This window comes from Mauremys mutica, chromosome 9 (assembly GCF_020497125.1).
Source record: "Mauremys mutica isolate MM-2020 ecotype Southern chromosome 9, ASM2049712v1, whole genome shotgun sequence".
NCBI classification, from domain to species: domain Eukaryota; kingdom Metazoa; phylum Chordata; order Testudines; family Geoemydidae; genus Mauremys; species Mauremys mutica.
In genome coordinates, this window is record NC_059080.1 from 20,383,685 (window position 1) to 20,401,547 (window position 17,863).

The window sequence follows — 17,863 nt, forward strand, 5'->3', positions numbered from 1 at the left end:
GGCCTCAGAGGATAATGCTGGCACATGGGAAAGTTGAGTCAGGAGATCTTCATCAAGCTGTGGACATACATATCAGCAGCCAGACGCTAGATGACATGGCTATTGGTTTTCTTTTTCTTCATCCACTGTACGCACTTGCAAGACATCCCCGAGACCAGCACTGCTGTGCCTGGAAATACTGTGAGCCAGATCACCCCTCCTCCCATTGTAAAACCTGCTGGAGGGGCCTCGGCGGGAGGAGGGAGAAATCTCTCCAAAGATCCCATTGCATTATTTGTCCCCAGTCAGTCATTTGAGAGAGCAGGTTTTGCCCTTTGTGGAACAGGCCGCAGGGCCCAGCAGTGAACCTGGAGAATCCTCGAAGATCTACAAGAGATCAGGGCCATCTGTGCAGAGGTCTTTTGCCCATGAACCAGCTCTAACACCGGGCAACCTCCTGCCCAATCATCATCCAAGGACTCCCAGCAGAACTGGGGTTTCCACAGACAAGATCACATAATCCCAAGCAATCTCATGTGTTTCTGGTGAATCACTGTGGGACCAAGAGCTGGCTGGAAAAGAGGTGCTTCCTTTGCCTCACCCTGGCATGCCTGCCCGTGCCACTAGCCTGCCCATTTCCCCTATTGGGACACTGAAGCCTTGGAGCAAAGAAGTGACTGACCCTCCCAGTCCGAGAGGGCAGTAGTCCTCTCCATGTGTATATCTGTCAAGGACACTCAGGCGCTGCACTTGGGAAAACAAGTGCCTCACTGAGTCTAGTAGAGGAGAAGCAAAATAAACTGTGGCATCTTCGTGAGGAATTAAGCAAGTGGACAAATTCTGCTCTCTGACATGCGTAACTCAGTAGCATTTCAGTTGAAGTCAATGGCGTTTCACCAGTGTAAAACTAATACTAGTGGGAGCAGAATCAGGCTCCACATGTATAGTAACTCATAACACAGCTAGCACTTTAGGCCTTCAGATTACCTGGTAGGTGACAAATGTAGAAAATAGTCCAGATATTTCAATCTTGTAATTTGGGGGGTGTTTCTTCCTCTGCCCTAGATTTGATTTCAGCCCCTGCAAAATAAGTAAATGTAGATTTTAGCCATGCTTTCTGTTAAATTTATAGGAAAAGGAACATGTGCTTCCTTGAAGGAAACTGATCAAAGGATTTTTCTACACAGTAAGATTCTATAGACATTGCAATATCATTATTGCCTATAGGACAGAGAGAGGCTGTGAGAGATGAATACTATTTAGAGAACATTCTTTGTGAGAAAGTAACACTGAGCATGTCCAACAGAACTTGACCTCAGGAATATTCAGGGGTGAAAGTAACTTAAAGGACTTACCGGTACTCCGGAGTCCTTAGGAGGGGGCGGGGCCTCAACCGGAAGAGGTGGGGCCTTTAAATACCTGTGTGCTTTAAATCAGGATTTAAAGGTCCCGGGGCTGGGGCTGTGGTAGCAGCAGCTGGGAGCCCCGGGCCCTTTAAATCACCCCCGGAGCTACCAGCTGCAGAGGTGGCTGGGAGGGCGGGGCGTGATTTAAAGGGTGCGGGCTCCAGCTGCTAATACCGCAGTGGAGCCCCGGGCACTTTAAATCACCATCAGAGGGGGCCCCGGCCTCTGGCAGAGCTTTAAAGGGTCCGGGGCTCCGCTGCAGTAGCGGCAGCTGGGAGCCCCTGGCCCTTTTAAATCACCGCCAGAGCCCCACTGCCGCTACCCCAGGGCTCCAGTGGCGGGGCTCGGGTGGCAATTTAAAGGGCCCCAGAGGGTAGCAGCAGTGGGAGCCCTGAGCCCTTTAAATCGCCACCTGAGCGGTGCTGCCGGAGCCCCGGGGTAGCAGCAGCAGCCGGGGGCTCGGGTGGTGATTTAAAGGGCCCGGGGCTCCGGCTGCCACTACCACCCTGGGCCCTTTAAATCATCCCCGGAGCCCTGGGGTAGCAGTGGCAGTGCTCCGGCGGCAAGTTAAAGGGCCCGGGGCTGTAGCGGTGGCTGGGGATGATTTTAAAGGGCCTGGGGCTCCAGCTGCGACTGGGAGCCCCAAGCCCTTTAAATTGCTGCCAGGGGAAGCCAATCCGCTCCGGTACGGCGCACCAGCTCTTGCCAGTACGCCGTACTGGGGTGTACCGGCTTACTTTCACCTCTGGGAATATTGCTTTCATGTCTGTCCATATTCTGTCTTTGGAGTCAGCTATCTCCACTCCAGGAATACCAGTCCACATAAGACTTGTTGAGAATCCCCTTGGTTTACAAAACAGAAAGAAAAGCACATTCTGGATTTTTTTGATTATCTGATTTGGAGAACAACTGATGGAAAGTTTAAACAGGAGAATCAGTTTCAGATGTTGCCTTGTTATCTTAGCCCTCAATTCAATGGCCTGCAGCTTTCATACAGCTCATTAGTAGGGCCAATGGGAAGATGTAGAACAAAACTGCAGGAAACAAATGTGTGCGGAAACGTTCCGAATTTTGGTGTGGGAACGTTTTAAGAAAACATTCTTATGGTGGTTCGTGTACTCTCCTGAATTAAATCCCAGTGGTGGTAGTCGTGTCTTTTTAAAGCTGTCCAAGTTTGCCAGTGCTTTGTGTCTGTATCAGTGTTTTCTTTCTGGAGAAATGTGGTGTGCAGTGTGAATGAAAAATGTACTCAGACAGGGTGGAGGTTAGCTGTCAGGGAGCTGGCTTCAGCTTCTCCATCCTGTGCCGACTGGCCCCTGTGCAAGTTAGAGAATCACCACTACACACCAGAGATGATGGCAGATTCAAATAAATAGGGGCATTTATTACAGCGTGCAGCATTCTCAATACCTGATCAGAATGGGAGATCATCCACACGCACATACATATTTGTGGTGCTTTGAAATGAGCAAGCAAGCAGTTCAAATATGTGAGGTGTGGATAGCCAAATGTGCAGTCATCCAACTATATTCAGCTGTGGTAGGGTTGCCTGGTGTCCGGATTTAGACTGGAACACCCAGTTGAAAAGGGATCCTGGCAGCTCTGGTCAGCACTGCTAACTGGGCTGTTAAAAGTCCAGTTGGCAGTGCTGCGGGTCTAAGGAAGGCTAGTTCCTACCTGTCCTGGCACCGTGCTGCGCCCCAGAAGCGGTCAGCAGGTCTGGCTCCTAACAAGGGGGGTCACATGGCTCTGCACGCTGCCCCTGCCCTGAGCACCAGCTCGGCACTCCCATTGGCTGAGAATCATGGCCAATGGGGGGGGGAGGTGCTTGTGGGTGAGAGCCGCGCAGAGCCACTTGTGCACCTCCACCTAGGAGCTGGACCTGCTGGCTGTTCCTGGGGCACTGTGCAGAGCCAGGACAAGTAGGGAGCCTGCCTTAGCCCTGCTGCACTGCTGACTGGGAGCCGCCCGAGGTAAGCCCGCACCCCCATCCCTGAGACCCTGCCCCAAACCCAGAGCCCCCTCCTGCACCCCAAATGCCTCATCCCCAGCCCAAAGCCTGCACCCCAAACCCCTGCCCCAGTGAAAGTGAGTGAAGGTGAGGGAGAGCGAGCCACTGAGGGGAGGGGGAATGTAGTGAGTGGTGGGTGGGGCTTCAGGACAGGAGGTGGGGCCTCAGGAAAGGGGTGGGGCAGGGGTGTTCGGTTTTGTGCGATTAGAAATAACCTGTGGTTATTTGAAATGAATGATCATTGCACATTTCTTCCACCCAGAAAACCACAAGAGATGGACAGAATGGATTTGTTTAATGTCAATCCATGATGTGTTTAAGCTCCTTACCAAACTGCAGTACTCCTCCCACCAAAGATTCCTCACGCAGCAAGCGGCCCATTCCAAAGAAGTCAAGCTGGCTCACTTACTACTTTAGACTGTGTATCTCCTGAACACATGTTTAACAGGCAGGAGACATTATTAAGCAGCCTGTAACTGGAAAATGTAGAGCATCTGTCATACTTAATCTTCCTAAAGTTACATGCAAATACTCTAAATGATACATAGTTTATGATTGGGAAATTTTACTAAAAATAAAGGGAGTCTCTTTGATTAAAAAATGTCAATAGATCTTTTACTGGGCTCCGTGGCCCACAGACTGAAACATTTTGGCAGCCACAGCAATGGACTGAGGCGTTGGGAATGGTGTCGGTGTCCATAAGCTGGGAGTCGCATTTTAACCAAGTCATCCTCTCTGGGGAGCCACTGAAAGTTGGATTTGCACTGAAGTAAAATTCTTGAGGGTAGAGAAAAATTCCTCAACAAATGCAAAGAAATTGTGTTACTGATGCTTGTTATTCTTTTGGGAAGAAAATGGAGACATCTCTTTTTAACTCCATTGAAATACATTGGACTGGGGGAGCTTTTGGAATAGAAGAGTGAAAATATGATAGCTACTTTGTTATAATAAATAGTGTTTGTCCTCCTAAACAGGGTTAGTAGGTGTGTGTAATGTTTTTTTCTTTTATTCACAGTTCTGTGAGCTTATTTCAGGAATTTTAATGACTGTAATTATGTTTTTGGAAATGTACAGGTTGGCCAGATGCAGCAGGGCATGGAATGAACAATAAGAGGTTAAATTGATGGATGACCAACAAGATAAGGATTGTGCCTCAGAAGACCATGAAACTATCCTGATTAATGGGGTGAAAGAAAATGGTAAGGAAACCTAATTACAGCACACGAAGCAGCAGTGATAACAGCAAGCCAACCTATTTTCCTAGTTCATGTATTTAATTTCTGAGTTTTGCAGCATCTTCAAAATGTAGAGCAGTGGGGCAGATGGATATTTTGTGCAAATATGTTGCTGCAGCTATGAATCTTCAGTTTTTAAACCCTAAGCAACAACTGCTGCTTTTTCCCCACACATATGTGCATGCCCACACACACACAGATCTGAATTGTGATTTTTATTTTTTTTTAGTTTGTTTTTTGTTACTGCACATGCTGTTGTGACCATTTTGGCAGCATGGCCCCTCCAACTTGCTGTCCCAAGATCACATTAGAATTCTAGGCACCTCTTCTGTGCATAAACACATGCTACCGGTAAAGTCATGATCCTGAGAACTGCTGAGTAATTTCAACTCCCATTGAAATCAGTGGAAAATAATTGGCATCTTTCAGGAACATGCCCAAAATTTCCTGTGTTTAGTTTTGTTTTTGGTCATTTTCAACTGCTCCATAGTTGCTTTCAACAGCAATAACTAATTAAAAGTATTCTTCAGTTCTATGCTTGCCTGCAAACCTGATGGAGTTTCTGTAAGGTAGGTGCATAACTGGTTGGAAAACCATTCCCAGAGAGCAGTTATCAGTGGTTCACAGTCAGGCTGGAAGGGCATAACAAGTGGGGTCCCGCAGGAATCAGTTCTGGGTCTGGTTCTGTTCAATATCTTCATCAATGATTTAGATAATCACATAGAGAGTACACTTATAAAGTTTGTGGATGATACCAGACTGGGAGGGGTTGCAAGTGCTTTGGAGGATAGGATTATAATTCAAAATGATCTGGACAAACAGGAGAAATGGTCATAAGTAAACAGGATGAAATTCAATAAGGACAAATGCAAAGTACTCCACTTAGGAAGGAACAATCAGTTGCACACATACAAAATGGGAAATGACTGCCCAGGAAGGAGCACTGCGGAAAGGGATCTGGGGGGTCATAGTGGACCACAAGCTAAATATGAGTCAACAGTGTAACGCTGTTGCAAAAAAAGCAAACATCATTCTGGGACGTATTAACAGGAGTGTTGTAAGCAAGACACAAGAAGTAATTCTTCTGCTCTACCCTGCACTGATTAGGCCTTAACTGGAGTACTGTGTCCAGTTCTGGGTGCCACATTTCAGGAAGGATGTGGACAAACTGGAGAGAGTCCAGAGAAGAGCAACAACAATGATTAGAGGTCTAGAAAACATGACCTGTGAGGGAAGATTGAAAAAAGTGGGTTTGTTTAGTCTGGAAAAGAGAAGACTGAGAGGGGACGTGATAACAGTTTTCAAGCATGTAAAAGGTTGTTACAAGGAACAGGAAGAAAAATAGTTTTTCTTAACCTCTGAGGATAGGACAAGAAGCAATGGGTTAAATTGCAGCAAGGGAGGTTCAGGTTGGACATTAGGAAAAACTTCGCACCTGTCACGGTGGTGAAGCACTGGAATAAATTGCATAGGGAGGTTGTAGACCAGAGGTCGGCAAACTATGGCCTGTTGGGTCACATCTGGTCCCCGGGACCCTCCTACCTGGCCCCTGAGCTCCTGGCCCGGGAGGCTCGCCACCGGCCCCTCCCCTGCTGTTCCCCCTCCTCCGCAGCCTCAGCTCACTGTGCTGCCAGCACAATGCTCTGGGTGGTGGGGCTGTGAGCTCTTGCCAGGCCGGGCAGCACAGCAGCAGAGCCGCAGCCTGACCCAGTGCTCTGTGCTGCGCGGTGGCGTGGCTGGCTCCAGCCGGGCGGCGCAGCTGCCTGTCCTGCTGCTCTGTGCCGCCAGCCACCAGTGCTCCAGGCAGCGCGGTAAGGGGGCAGGGAGCGGGGGAGTTGCATAGAGGGTAGGGGAGTTCGGTGTGGTGGTCAGGGGGTGGGAGTGTGGATAGGGGTTGGGGTGATCAGAGGGCAGGGAACGAGGGGGTTGAATGGGGGCAGGGGTCCCAGGGAGCGTGGTAAGGGGGCAGGGAGCGGGGGAGTTGCATAGAGGGTAGGGGAGTTCGGTGTGGTGGTCAGGGGGCGGGGGTGTGGATAGGGGTTGGGGTGATCAGAGGGCGGGGAACGAGGGGGTTGAATGGGGGCAGGGGTCCCAGGGAGGCAGTCAGGAAGGAGAGTGGGGGTTGGATTGGGAGTCAGGGGCAGAGGTTCCAGGGGTGGTCAGGGAGAAGGGGTGGTTGGATGGGGCAGGGATCCCCAGGGGGCAGTCAGGAATGAGAGGAGGGGTTAGATGGGGCGGCGGGGGGCGGTCAGGGGACAGGGAGGGGTGGATGGGGCAGGGGTCCCGGGGAGTTGTCAGGGGACAGGGAATGGGGGGGTTGGATGGGGCAGGAGTCCCGGGGGGGTCCATCAAGGGGCAAGAAGCAGGGCGGGTTGGATAGGGGGCCAGGCCACGCCTGGCTGTTTGGGGAAGCACAGCCTCTCCTAACCGGCCCTCCATACAATTTCGGAAATCCGATGCGGCCCTCAGGCCAAAACGTTTGCCTGCCCCTGTTGTAAAATCCCCATCACTGGAGATTTTTAAGAACGGGTTAGACACACACCTGTCAGGAATGGTCTATATAATTAGTCCTGCCACGAGTGTAGGGGATTGGACTAGACGATCTCTTGAGGTCCCTTCCAGTTCTATGATTCTATGATTCAACTAAAAATTCCTCTGAGCATTTGCTGAAGTCATTTAGATTTCAAGTTCCTAGCACTGCGACAGAAACTGGCATTTTCATTCTTTCCAGAATGTTTAAATCTCAAAAAAATTATTTAAACATACATGGTTAATTGCATGTTTCTGTTTAAAATTGTTATTAGCCTTTCAATTCTACTGACTGTTGATATTTGATCGTATTGGATCTTTGAGGGCCCAATCCTGTGAGGTGTTGTAGGCTTGGATCCATGTACCCTATCAAAATGAATTTGGCAGTTGTGTTATAGCATAAGTCTGTAGGTGCAAATTCTCTTCTCTTCCCCAGAGCTATAAATCCAGAGTAACTCCAGATGTATAGGTGAACAGCACTGGTGTTACCTGACAGAGGAGTGAGAAATGAAACACACATTTGTGATTGCCAGCATGACAGAATTCAGAATATATCTGTCAGTTTCAGCCAATCTTATTCTTTATCAGATACCTGCAAACAGGCTGTAAAGTAATAGTGGGTGACAGTTGCTAGAGCTACAAAGAGATTTCCTGGCCATTATGCCTGTGCCTAATCTACTGCTACCAAGCAGAATCAATGGTTACCTTGTCAATAGAAACTGATTTGATTTGTAGAATCTGATACAACTTCCATGAAATGCAGTTAAACAAACAGAAATAGGAAAATGTCTTAATTAAATACTGTAGTATAGTAGTGAATTTTCTAAAGGTTTTGGCCCAGATCTTCCAGTGCTGTGCAGTCACTTGATGCTGAACCAAAAGCGGGTTATGTGCTGACGGCAGTGTCTCTGGCCATGTGAGGATCACTATAGTGTAGGGTAGGGGTAGCCAACCTGTGGCTCCGGAGCCACATGCGGCTCTTCAGAAGTTAATATGCGGCTCCTTGTATAGGCACCGACTCTGTGGCTGGAGCTGCAGGCGCCAACTTTCTAATGTGCCGGGGGATGCTCACTGCTCAACCCCCGGCTCTGCCACAGGCCCTGCCCCCACTCCACCTCTTCCCGCCCCCTCCCCTGAGCCTGCTATGCCCCCGCTCCTCCCCGCTATCCCCCAGAGCCTCCGGCACACCATAAAACAGCTGATCGGGAGGTGCGGGAAGGGAGGAGGAGGCGCTGATCGGTGGGGCTGCCGGTGGGTGGGAGGCACTGGGAGCGGGGTTGGGGAGCTGATGGCAATTTACACTGGTAAATTCTGGCTCCTCCTCAGGCTCAGGTTGGCCACCTCTGGTGTAGGGGATTGTGACTTAGAGTCAGCATGGCAGTTCTTATGCCATCATCATCTCCCTTCCGAAGGAACTCAGATATGAAATTGCAGAACTACTAAGTGTTGTATGTAACTTATCACCACTTAAATCAGCTTCTGTACCAGGTGACTGGACTTTCAAAAAGCCTTTGACAGTATCCCTCACCGAAGGCTCTTAAGCAATGTAAGCAGTCTTGGGATAGGAGGGAGGGTCCTGTCATGGATCAGTAATTGTTTAGAAGGTAGGAAATAAAGAGTAGGAATAAATGGTCAGGTCTCTCAGTTGAGAGAGGTAAATAATGGGGTCCCCCAAGGATCTGTATTGGGACCAGGGCTGTTCAGTATATTCATAAATGATCTGGAAAAAGGGGTAAACAGTGAGGTGGCAAAATTTGCAGATGATACAAAATTACTCAAGATAGTTAAGTCCAAAGATGACTGTGAAGAGTTACAAAGGAATCTCACAAAACTGCCTGACTGGGCAACAAAATGGCAGATGAAATTCAATGTTGATAAACAGGGCCCTGCGCATTTGGATCCGCATCTGATCTGCGATCTGCAAACATAGTCTGCGGATATCCACAGATTTGCAGGGCTCTGTTGATAAATGCAAAGTAATGCGCATTAGAAAACAGAATCCCAACTACACGCTTAAAATGATGGGATCTAAATTAGCTGTTACCACTTAAGAGAGAGATTTTGGAGTCATTGTGGATAGTTCTCTGAAAACATATGCTCAATATACAGCAGCAGTCAAAAAAGCGATAACAATGTTAGGAACCATTAGGAAAGGGAGAGATAATATGATAGAAAATATCATAATGCCACTATAAAAATCCATGGTATGCCCACACCTTGAATACTGTGTGTAGTTCTGTTTGCACCATCTCAAAAAAGATATATTAGAATTGGAAGTGGTACAGAGAAAGGCAATAAAAATGATTAAGGGTGTGGAACAGCTTCCATATGAGGAGCGATTAAAAAGACTAGGACTTTTCAGCTTGGAAAAGAGACAGTTAAGGGGGGGATATGATAGAGGTATATAAAATCATGGATGGCGTGGCGAAAGTGAGTAAGAAAGTAATGTTTATTCCTTCACAAGAACCATGGATCACCCAATGAAAATGATGGGCAGCAGGTTTAAAACAAACAAAAGGAAGTACTTCTTCACACAACACACAGTCAACCTGTGGAACTCATTGCCAGGGGATGTTGTGAAGGCCAAAACTATAACACAGTTCAAAAAAGAATTAAGTAAGTTCATGGAGGAGAGATCCATCAATGGCTATTAGCCAAGATGGTTAGGGATGTGATCCCATGCTCTGGGTATCACTAGCCTCTGACTGCCAGAAGCTGGGAGTGGATGACAGCGGATGGATCATTCAATGATTGCCCTTTTCTGTTCATTCGCTTTGAAGCCTCTGGCATTGGCCACTGTCAGAAGATAGGATTTTGGTCTAGATGGACCATTGGTCTGACCCAGTATGGCCGTTCTTATGTTTGCATGGTCATTATGGTGGTAGCCAGGGCTTCTCTATCTTCTACCAATCCCTCACTGCTTTACTGACCCGTTGGGGACACTGGCATCCAGTGTAATTTAGAGTAGCCTTTGGGGCTCTAATTTACAGCTAGGGATTGGCCTGGCATGAAACAGGCTGAGAACTTGGGGAGTGCAAAGGAGGCCCCTTTTGCACCCCTCCCTTTCCGCAGCTATACTGCACTCTCCTTGGCTAGAGATGAGTATTTGGGCTACTGTGTTTTCACTCAGCTTTTGAGTTAACATGTTACCATAAAATACTGAAATAATGTTAAAATTGTGCCAAAAACTGACAAAAGCCGGAAAATCCATAGGTAAGTCTGAAATGCTCTTCTTGGCTCTCAGCCACTCTGTTCATTGAAGCCACTACAGTCCATTGGGTAAATACACCTTTTAATTGAATATGATCTTGACTTTAGCACCATACAGTCCCTGGAAAATCCATTTTTCAGGATTTGCACCTCACAGGAGACAAGCTCATTTTTACAGGTGTAGATCTAAAAAATGGAGATTGTATAGTTGGTAGTGAATGTTTTAAGACCGAGTTCTCGTTGTCATTTTAACTCCCCTTGTTCATGTCCTTGTAACTTTCACAGACATATTCCTTTGGGCCTCAATTTCCCATGCTGTCAGCTCAAAGTTAATTATTTTTTTTTAAGTTGGAGCTGAATTCGTTCATTTGTTTTGAAAGTTAAGGGAGCTGGCCCAAAAGATGCGTATATAATCCCATATAATCCAGTAGAAATATTTGCACCCTCAAACTCAAAAATGGCTCAAGTGAGGAACTCAAAGTTGTTTTTTAGTCCTCTCTAAAAAAGGAAAAGTGAACCACATTTCAGGGAAGCCAGTTCAGTAGCTTTAAAGCAATATATGTTTAAAGGTGGAGTGTAATGTGCCTGTGTGTGTGTAAAACATATCCATTTTCACAGGGCCCCGAAGGTAGCGTTATTTGGAAGGTGGGGTGCATGCCGAATTGCCTTAGCTTTAGGTTGTCCGTACCTGCTTATGGCTTTAAAGCTAAAGGTGGCTCAGCCCTTAAGACTGCCAATCGTGTGGAGCTGCCTTAAGCTCTTTGAGCCTGATTCTGATCCCATACCAGTTTTACACTGAGTTTCACAGCTGCAGCTGTGCCACTGTAGCACATCAGTGTAGACCCTCACAATGGCAAAGGGGTAGGGGTTCTCCTGTCGCTGTAGTTAATCCACCTCCCCAAGAAGCGGTAGCTATGTTGATGGAAGAATTCCTTTGTTGACCTTGTGCTGTCTACACCGAAGGCTAGGTCAGAGACACAGCTATGCCGATGTAAGTTTTCAGGGTAGAACTGCCCTGAGGTCCAGAACCCTCAACCCCATCCTGCAGTTGTTGGCTCAGCAGAGCTCCTAAGGCCATTACTGCAGGATGTTGGCAGGAATATTAGCCACAGGCTACTGTTCTCCCTAGAGATTTTTGTATATCAATAGATCCATAGAATGGGAGATCCCCTGGCCATACTTCTTCCTCAAGGTACCTGCAGACAGAGGCCTGGTCTGCACTAGGAATTTACTTTGGGACAGCTACGTCTCTCAAGGTGTGAAAAATCCACACCTCTGAGAGATGTAGTATATCGACCTAGCCCCTGATGTAGACCAGTTCTAGGTTGATGGAAGAATTCTTCTGTTGATCGGGCTACTGCCTCTCGGGAAGGTGGATTACCTGTGCCGATGGGAGAACTCCTCCCATCTGCGTAGGTAGTGTCTACACTGAAGTGCTACAGAAGTGCAGTTGCGCCACTGCAGTGTTTTAAGTGTAGACATACCCAGAGTCACTGCAGAGCTAGTCTGCAGGGAGTGCAGGGGGATATGGCGATTCATATCTTAACCCCTGCACTGTGGACCTTCCAACAGCCCCAGAATTTTGCCTATGTTACTAAATAAATGCTCAATGTGTGATGTGCCTAAGTTCGTGCTGCCTTGAAAACCTTCATCTTCTGAGTTTCTTGACTTTTGTGTCCTAGTTTTCTCCTCATTAACAGTGCAGTAACACATTTGTTCTTTACTTTATATTGTATTGTATAACTCTGTGGGTGTTTACATAAACACATTATGGGCTAGATCCTCAGCTAGTGTAAATTGGCATAAATATATTAAATTAGTTGTTTCTCATCAGTTTCAGTGTAAAATAAATACTCTTGATAAAGGTGACTGTAGTAGATTGCATGGATGTCAGATCTTTCCATATGCACCAGTCCTTTTACAGTGTTTGTCCTATTCTTGGCACTTTGAACCATTTCCACTAGACTCACAGATTTTTTATAGACACATTGTCGGTTACGTCTTTTTGTATTTGGTACTTCAGAATGGGTCAGTTTCTGCCACCCTCACTAGTGTTGAGTAGACCTTTATGCCTTGAGTAGTCTATTTGATTCCAGTAGACCTACCTAAAATGTAAGTGATGACTGAACATGAGAAAGGGTATCAGAATCTGTCTCCACATTAATAGAAGAGACCATTCATTTTGTGTGTGTGTGTATATATATATTTTTTTCTTCTTACTCAGATATCAGTGCATGCTCAAAGATGCAAAAAATTAAATTCTCTCTAGATATCAAAGGTCTATATTTATAATTTTTAAAGGGACTCAGGTTAAAAATCTTATTTAAAATAATTCCTTACCTATGTCACTATAAAAGAATCTTATTGATTACAAAAATGAAAAGAATTTTTAAAATCTAATTTACTTTTATTTCTGTATAGCATTTGTTTTACTTTTTGCATTTCTCTCAGCTTGAACAATGCCAGTTTTAAATCAGGGTAACTTCTAACTCTTGAGCACTGACAATTTGCAGATGTGTTTGCAACCCACATCTGCAAGATATTTATTTAAGTACCTATTTCCATTGTAGTTACATTTTAAAAAATGTTAATAGGAACATTTCTATTAAACTTTGATTTTTTTTTACAACCTACATTTTACCCAGTTTTGACATAACAGTATCCACTTAGCAACATGTAATTTTTTTAAATAAACAAATATCAATGTATTTTAAATATAACCCTGTTCATGTGCAAGGAGGCTACAAGGGGTAGTACATTTGTATTTTTTGTACATCACAAAATCAATTAGCTACACAAATTAAACATTGCAGTCTTATAAGCAAAACACTGCTGTTTTTCAAATTATTTATTTGTTTGCAAAAGTCATCTCCCAAAATATAGCAAGAGGAGGGGGAAAGAGTCAGATCAGAATCCCAACGTTCTTAAACTAACTCTTTCTCTTTTTCCCTCCCTTCCACTCTCCCTTTTTCTTTCAATTCCTCCAGAATCACATGACCCAGACAGTGACGAGAAGCCTTGCACTGCTGCAGATGCTGCGGTTACATTTTCAGCCTTGACAATAGCTCAGAAGGAAAATCAAGTGTGCCACCGAGTGCTGCCTCCTCTGACTTCAAAGAAGCCCTGTTTGTTGAGCCCTCCTTCTCCTCTGAGACTCACTGATGTACCTGAGCACACTTCAGATGACTCGTCCGCACATGCTATTTCTCTTACATCTTGTGTTACAAAGGGCATGAGCTCCTGGTCTCTGCCAGGCGATTGTGAGAAGGCTCCATTCACAATTATGGAGCCCGGAGGCATGTCAGCTCTGACTGGTGACTGCTTGATGCAGCCAAGCCGGACCTGTCTAGGCTGCTTTATTGAATCAAAGGACGGCATTGATGCAGAGCCGGGAATAAGCTTGAAAGTGGGTGATATAAATAGGGATTATGACACCTGTTCAGTCTCTGATATAGGGATTCACTGCATGAGCACAGGAGAAACCATGAGATATGGGGATCAACTGCTTTCAGACCAGCTTTTAAGCTTCCCTATGCATAAATCGAGGGCAGCAGACAAAAGAGATGCAGAGAAATCTGACAGTGATTCAGAGGACCCCACTCAGAAAAATTATTACGAGGGATTACTATCAGACAAATGCAATGGTGAGGAACCTTTGCTAACAAATCCCAACCAGGAGTGGGGCTATTTCGAATCTTTCATTAGTGAAAGTAAAATAGAGCTGCTTGACCTTTGCTCCAAAAATGAGCTTTCTGTAAACCTGTTTTCTGAGGAAGATGTGGATAATTACATGTTTGATGATGATGATTCAACCTTGGGAAGTGACGTCTGCTCCTTAAAGATTAGATATGAATCTTTCCAAGACAACGTGAGGGAGAAGACCAGCGCCCTGCAAGAGGATGCCCAGTTCAACTTCTTTCCCAGCGTGTTTGGCAACTGCACTAAAAGGGACAGCAAGAGCACCCTGAAGAGGGGGGCTGGTGGTGGTGCTGACCCTTCCCAATTCAAATCCGAAGAGGGCATCATTTGGGGGGAGGAAGAAGAGGATGGAGAGGAGGAGGATGGGGAGGAGGAGGAGAAAGCTGCCTTAAATAAAACTTGCAACAGTACAGAGGTGGTGCAGTATATAGGCTCTAAAAGGAGCCACTTCTTGGACTCTGTGAATTCCACAGAGGACTCCGGGGAGTTCAGTGATGACAGCACCTGCACGGAGTCCTCGGATGATGTGCTGCGGGATATAAAGGACTGTAGCAGGTATCTGTCCAGGGAACATTCCAGTTCCTTCATACAGCAGAACTATGGGCTGCGGGCAAAGAGGAAAGTGCGATACAGCGATGATTATTTGTACGATGTGGATTCCATTGAGAGTGAGAAGATTCTGGATAAGAAAGAGTGGCTCCCGGATGGACCCAAAGAGGAAGATGACGATGAATGGTGCCCAAAGAAAAGGCGAAAAGTCTCTCGCAAGGAGCCCCCGGTTATCATCAAGTACATCATCATTAACAGATTTAAAGGGGAGAAGCATATGCTGGTGAAGCTCAGTAAAGTCGATGCCAATGAGACAACAGTTACCCTAAGTGAGGAACTGCTCAGCAAGTATGAAAAACTGGCCCCACTGAAGGGCTTCTGGCAAGAGAGGCAGCAGAGCCGGATGGATTATCTTAGGTCGTCTCTCTATCACAAACAGAATTTCTATCTTAATGGCTCGGATGTCTCATTCCTCCCTCACCCGAGAAAGCGAAAATGCAAACTAGCAAACAGGCACAGGATTCAAAGAATTAAAGCCATTGAGCAATCAGTGAACAAACTGGGCTCCTGCTCCTCTGATCAGAAGCAGCCTTGCAGCAGTAAAGAGGATGCAGGCCTGAAAGGGATGCAGACATTAGCCATCGCTACCCCCAGCTGTGCAAACGGATTACATTTAAATGACATCACAGGCATTGCCTCAGTGAAGTACAAATCACAGGAAAGGGAATATAAGGGGACAGAGAGGAAAGTGCTACGCCGAATCAAATTCAAAAGTGAAGCCCGGTTGAAATGCAAGAAGATCAAAGCTGCCACAAATACGGAAGAAATCTCCCCTGCTTTGGAAAATCAGGACACAGCAGTTAGTTTGAAGGATGAAAATATTCCTTGTGCTTCAGACAGCTCCCATATTTCTGAGTGCCATGAGGATAAGGTTGCTAAAAATTCTACTTTCCTGCCAGCCACCTGCTCTCCAGACAAGCCTCTACCACCTGCTAATATCACCACCAATGTACCCCTGATTCCCGGTGGGTATCTGCAGACATTGTTAGATGCTTCTGATTTGTCAAGTAACACTGGTATCTCATACTTCACCCAGCATCCCGCTGAACAGCAGCATTCCCTCCCTAGCATTGTTCAGGCAGAAAAGCAGTTCTCTGCTCTGCAGACAGCCCAGAGTTGTGTGCTGTCCCCGCCTTCTGAATCTGAACTGCAGCAGTCACCTGGCCACTTAGAAATTGAGCAGAGCAACTTCAATAGCATGTGGCCAGCAAACAAGGCTGCCAACAGCAACCATCAGGAATTTGCAAGTGACATGAGGGAGCCTTCTGCATTATCAAATGAGTTTGGTGGCTCAGCAGGAGCAGACAACCTCCCAGCCTCTGGATACAGTCAAGTAAATCTGAATAGCAGCAAATTGCTATACCAAAAAAAATATGTGCCGGATAACCAACAAGTGCAGTCTGATGATTCTTATCAGTCATGTCATTTTAATAATGGAGAGGGGCGCTTTCATTTCCAACGAGGTACACTAAGTACAGATGATGGCAGACTCATTAGTTTTGATTCAGTGGGCTCATTGTCAGTTAGTTCGAGCAATTACAGTTCTTTAAGTCTAAAGTCTTGTGAAAAGGATGGCGAAGATGATATTAATGATGATTTCTTGGCCCACTGCAGTCCCAAGCTAGTGATCCAACAAAGCATAGATGAAATAACCCCTTTGAAAGAGTCTACGGACCTTTTAGATATCTCCAACTTCACACCTGATAAGTTCCGTCAGTCATCGCTTTCGGAAATGTCTCCTCCTGACACCCCCAACCTTTCCCCTCAGATAACTGTGTCAGATACCAAATCGCTAGGCAATCTGAAAGGTTTTCAGGAGACTACTCAGACTGTGCTAAGCAATACTGATAAGGTCAAGTGGAACTGTGGGGTTCTCCAGACCCAAGATCAGGCAGATAATGGGTTTACTTTAAATAATCATCAGTTTCAGTTCCATATGTTCAATGATGAAGATTCTGTTAGCCTCCTTGAAAAAAGTCCATGCTTGTCAACATTTAATGAGCCATCTGGTCAAATTAGCGCCAATAGCAAAGTGTCAAAATCTAAGAGGAAAAGTTCATCCAGCAAGAATGTAGGTACAAACCAAAGTTCTCCCCAGAAAAACACTAGGAAAAAATCTCCTAAAACTAACAAAGGAACTGATAAACCACAAAATAAGAATTCCAGGCAGACTCCCAAGTCAACAAGGAAAGGGAAAAATGCAGCTGGAGTCAATGGTGAAAAGGCTCAAGCAGTTGGCAGCAGGACAGTCAATCAGTTAAATAATACAGCCTCAACAACAAAGGCATTAGCTGAATGCATTCAGCACCGCAGCCCAACCTCTGTAAAGATAGGGAAACATAATGGACTATCTGGTGAATGGTCACTAAGAAAAGACAATAGTACAGGCTGGTCTGAAACTAGTATAGCAAACACTAACAACCTCCTTGATGATGATCAAAGGGAATTTGAGGAACCTTCCAATATTTTATCTAACATTGCATCTGGAATGGCAGATGTTCAGAGATTTATGATGGCCTCAATCGAACCCTTGTGGGGGCCTGTAGGCCATAACAGCGTCCCAGATATATTCCGGTCGCCTGAATCTAACAGCTTGAAATTGAAAACTCTTAAAATTTTGGCAGGGACATCACAAGAGTCCAAGAAAAAGGGAAATGGTAATTCCCCGGGAACTGCGAAGAATCACAAGTCAAGCAACAAGGGCTCAAGCAAAAATAATGGCAAAGCCACAACTTGTGATCCCAGTCGCCCCAACTGTTCAACTGGGTACAATATAGACATTCACTCTCCCTTTTTTGATAAAAGCTATAGTAACCTGAGCACTTTAGGCAATAATGGACCTACCCATAAAAAGCTGTACCGTCATAAATCAAGTTCTAAATCACTGAGGGATGAGAACTGTAAAGTAAAGCGAACAGACCGTGAACAGACCCATAAGGACCCATCTGTGACAGCTTCTTTTGAAAAACTGAGGTAATGCTGCACCAAACTGGCTGGAATGCACCCTTAACTTTCCTACTACCTGCTAAGCCCGCTGTTCCTCATTTTTTCCTTCCTGAAAGCAAGAATTGCATGAAAGAGACATTCCCCTTTTACAATTTTTTTTAAGTGCATGAAAATACTTATTACTTGCAAGCTACCTAAAAGAATGACCCATTTTCTGGCTTGGCTGGGGTTAAAAAACT

General features: G+C 45.8%; 1 protein-coding gene and 1 long non-coding RNA gene across 5 annotated transcripts in view; one reads left to right on the forward strand and one right to left on the reverse strand.

Annotated features, from left to right (window-relative positions):
* The window catches only part of NEXMIF (neurite extension and migration factor), a 242,446-nt gene that overhangs the window by 218,165 nt on the left and 6,418 nt on the right, over nucleotides 1-17,863 (forward strand). The window contains exons 3-4 of the mRNA XM_045030944.1: nucleotides 4,471-4,595; nucleotides 13,358-17,651. Of these exons, the coding sequence (XP_044886879.1) occupies nucleotides 4,520-4,595; nucleotides 13,358-17,651 (4,370 nt within the window). The 5' untranslated portion in view covers nucleotides 4,471-4,519. The remainder of the gene's footprint in view (nucleotides 1-4,470; nucleotides 4,596-13,357; nucleotides 17,652-17,863) is intronic.
* The window catches only part of LOC123377725, an 85,632-nt gene that overhangs the window by 16,899 nt on the left and 50,870 nt on the right, over nucleotides 1-17,863 (reverse strand). For all 4 annotated transcript variants that reach the window (XR_006582289.1, XR_006582291.1, XR_006582288.1 and 1 more), the window contains one exon: nucleotides 967-1,059. This is a non-coding gene — a long non-coding RNA (uncharacterized LOC123377725). The remainder of the gene's footprint in view (nucleotides 1-966; nucleotides 1,060-17,863) is intronic.